Source organism: Dipodomys ordii, unplaced genomic scaffold (assembly GCF_000151885.1).
Source record: "Dipodomys ordii isolate 6190 unplaced genomic scaffold, Dord_2.0 Scaffold19, whole genome shotgun sequence".
Classification (NCBI taxonomy): domain Eukaryota; kingdom Metazoa; phylum Chordata; class Mammalia; order Rodentia; family Heteromyidae; genus Dipodomys; species Dipodomys ordii.
The window spans coordinates 12,871,986-12,874,876 of record NW_012267235.1 but is presented as its reverse complement, the minus strand read 5'-3'; the positions used below and the strand labels follow the sequence as shown (position 1 = coordinate 12,874,876).

The following is a 2,891-nucleotide window of genomic DNA, read 5'->3' as shown; positions in this document are numbered from 1 at the left end:
AGGGCTGCGGGGTAGTGTGGCTCAAGCTGCAGAACACCAGTGTGAGGTCTTAAGTTCAAACCCCAGTACCGCCAAAAGGAAAGAGAAGATGGGCGTGACTGAGTCCCAATCCGCGCCACTCGTTTAAAGGGAATCTTTCATACTCTGGCGCCTTTTGTCCTGCCCACGTGTTCATGATGTACCTAGGGCCGCCCCGCCCAGCCCCGCCCCGCCCCGCCCCGCCCCCGTCCCGGCTCGCTGTTCCTCCTAAAACCGTCTCTGCGCGAAATCTCCGCCACCGCGGCCGCGCGCTCCCACCCTGCGCATGCTCTCTGGCAGCCGGGAGCCGGAGTCCTCCACCTACCCCCAGCGCAGGGCCGCAGCCCCCTCCTCACCCCCTTTCCCTAAGAGACGTCGGTCGCAGTGTGTTTGCGTCATCGTGCCGCGCCACGACTCGAGCCCGGGAAGATGGCGGCAGCGGTTCTCAGCGGGCCGACTGCGGGCTCCTCCGTGGGGGTTCCCGGCGGGACCGGGGGTCTCTCGGCGATGAGCTCGGGCCCACGTCTACGTTTGCTGCTGTTAGAGAGTGTGTCCGGGTTGCTACAGCCACGACCGGGGCCCCCCGCTCCTCCTGTGCACCCACCCGTCCATTGGGCCCCACATTTTCCTGGGCTCATGTGCTTATTGCGGCTGCATGGGTCGGTGGGCGGGGCTCAGGTAAGTTCGCGGCCGGCCGGCCTACGGCCCCGTTGGGAGGGTGGATGGCACCTGGGCTGCGGGATTTCCCCTCAGTGAAGTCTAGATGGGGGGGAATTCGGGGGACGAGAGCTCAGAGCAGAAAAAGGGTCCAACTGTTACCATTCCAGTTGAGACTCCTCTGTCTCCTTTATCCGCCGTTTCTCCAGGGGAAGAACACGGCCCTGTGCCCCGTGGCTAGACTATTGCTAGTCATTGAGGGAATGGATTCAGTTCCAGGGCGGGTCAATCACCCACTGAATGTTCTTTGAGTAATTGGAATATATATATATATATATATGTATATATATACACGTATATGTATGTGTATATATATATGTATGAGCTCTTACCTACGGCCTAATTACTAGGCATGCTCCAATTTCAGACGAGATGGAGAGGAGTAAAATGTTTTGCATAAGGTGAAAATAGAATCCTCCTTCGGGGCTTCTAAGAGAGAAATTTTAGACATTTTCTGAAGGAAGGAACTGAGTTCAAGATAACATCCTAAGGAGGTGTGAGGGTTAGGAAAGGAAATGGGATTCACATAGTGGAGGAAGTGAACTGGTTCAGAGTACACTATATAGGATTTTCACAGTGAAACCCTCTAGTACTGTTAATGCTTGTTAATAAAATGGATTTGGTAGTTAATTACAGGGAAGCTTAAGTGGGAAGGCACTGTGTTTGGAAGTAACTAAAATAAGGGCTGGAGGAGAGAGGCCTCAATATGTTAGGCTTTGAGTTCAGTTCTCATACCTTAAAAGTAAACAACAAGCCAGGCGCTGGTGGCTCATGCCTGTAAGCCCAAGTTACTCAGGAGGCTGAGATCTGAGGATCGCGGTTCAAAGCCAGCCCGGGCAGGAAAGTCCGTGAGACTCATCTCCAATGAGCCACTAGAAACCGGAAGTGGTGCCGTGGCTCAAGCGGTAGAGCACTCCCCTTGAGGAGCGCCTGGAAAGTGCCCAAGCCCAGAGTTCAAGACCCACGACCAAAACAAAAAAAAAGTCAACAATATTGTTCATGGGTTCAGTTATGGAAAGGGAGAAATGGGTGGTAATGTAGAACTTGGTAGGTCTTATTAAAATTACTTTTTTTTAAGCCAAGAGCAGGATCTAACATAGCTAGAAACACAATTGCTATTCTAAATGCTTCTTTTTCTCAGACTTCCCTAAGCAATGTTACCTTTTCATTCAACAGCATTGGATATTTATTATGTTAAGATCTGTTTCTCATTTCTAAGTAGGTAAGACATAGTTCTTTCAGAGAAGTGTAGTTGATGTCAGAAGAGAAGGAAAGAAAGGCAGACAGACAGACAGGCCTGGAGTTTGAGAAGAGAGGCCTATTTGATTCTTCCTTGTAGGCTTAATCACCAACGGGGTTATCTCACTGGTACCACAAACTCCACAGTTCCAAAATGGGACTTTCCCACCACAGTGCACATTTTGTAGCTTGGTTTATAGCCGCAATTTTCTTTCTTTTTTTTTTTTTTTGGGTCCGGTCGTGGGGCCTGAACTCTGGGCCTGGGCACTGTCCCTCAGCTGTTCAGCTCAAGGCTAGCACTCTACCACTTGAGCCTCGGCGCCATTTCTGGCTTTTTTCTTTTTGCATATGTGGTGCTAAGGAATCAAACCCAGGGCCTCAGTCATGCAAGGCAAGCGCTCTACCACTGAGCCACCTTCCCAGCCCCAGCAGCAATTTTCTAAGTGGTTTTCTTGCCTCCAATCTTGCCTCCATTCTCTGCACAGTAGGTGCTGTGAATTTTTCAAAGTAAAATTCTAATTCTGTTTGCTGCCCTTAAACATTCTTCAGTACTTGGGCTTTTTTCTTTCTTTCTTTTTAATTTTCCTTATAGTTTGTGTGCTTACTCTTGTCTTGGAATCTTTCCTAAGCTGCAGTGGAGCCCTTGCCCCTAGTCTTCTCAATTCCCAACTTGTCAGTGCCTTTTAAGAAAACTTTCCTAACAACTGTGATTATCTGCTATTTATTACATTGTTTATTACACTTTATATATAGTGTATACACCTCCCTCAAAATTTTTTTTTCTAGTGCCCTTGCTAGGGCTTGAAATCTCAGGCTTTTTAACTTTTTTTTTTTTTCGTGGGGCCTGAACTCTGGGCCTGGGCGTTGTCCCTCAGCTCTTCAGCTCAAGGCTAGCGCTCTACCACTTGAGCTACAGC

The 2,891-nt window shown here is 49.3% G+C and overlaps 1 protein-coding gene across 3 annotated transcripts in view; it reads left to right on the top strand.

Moving 5' to 3' along the window:
- The first annotated feature begins 410 nt into the window (after window positions 1–410).
- Pelp1 (proline, glutamate and leucine rich protein 1) overlaps window positions 411–2,891 on the top strand; it is a 31,164-nt gene continuing 28,683 nt past the window's right edge. Inside the window, exon 1 of one of the 3 annotated variants that reach the window (XM_013013468.1) lies at window positions 411–696. In XM_013013468.1, the coding sequence (XP_012868922.1) occupies window positions 448–696 (249 nt within the window). In that variant the 5' untranslated portion in view covers window positions 411–447. The remainder of the gene's footprint in view (window positions 697–2,891) is intronic. The other 2 variants (XM_013013467.1, XM_013013469.1) reach the window with 2 other exon arrangements.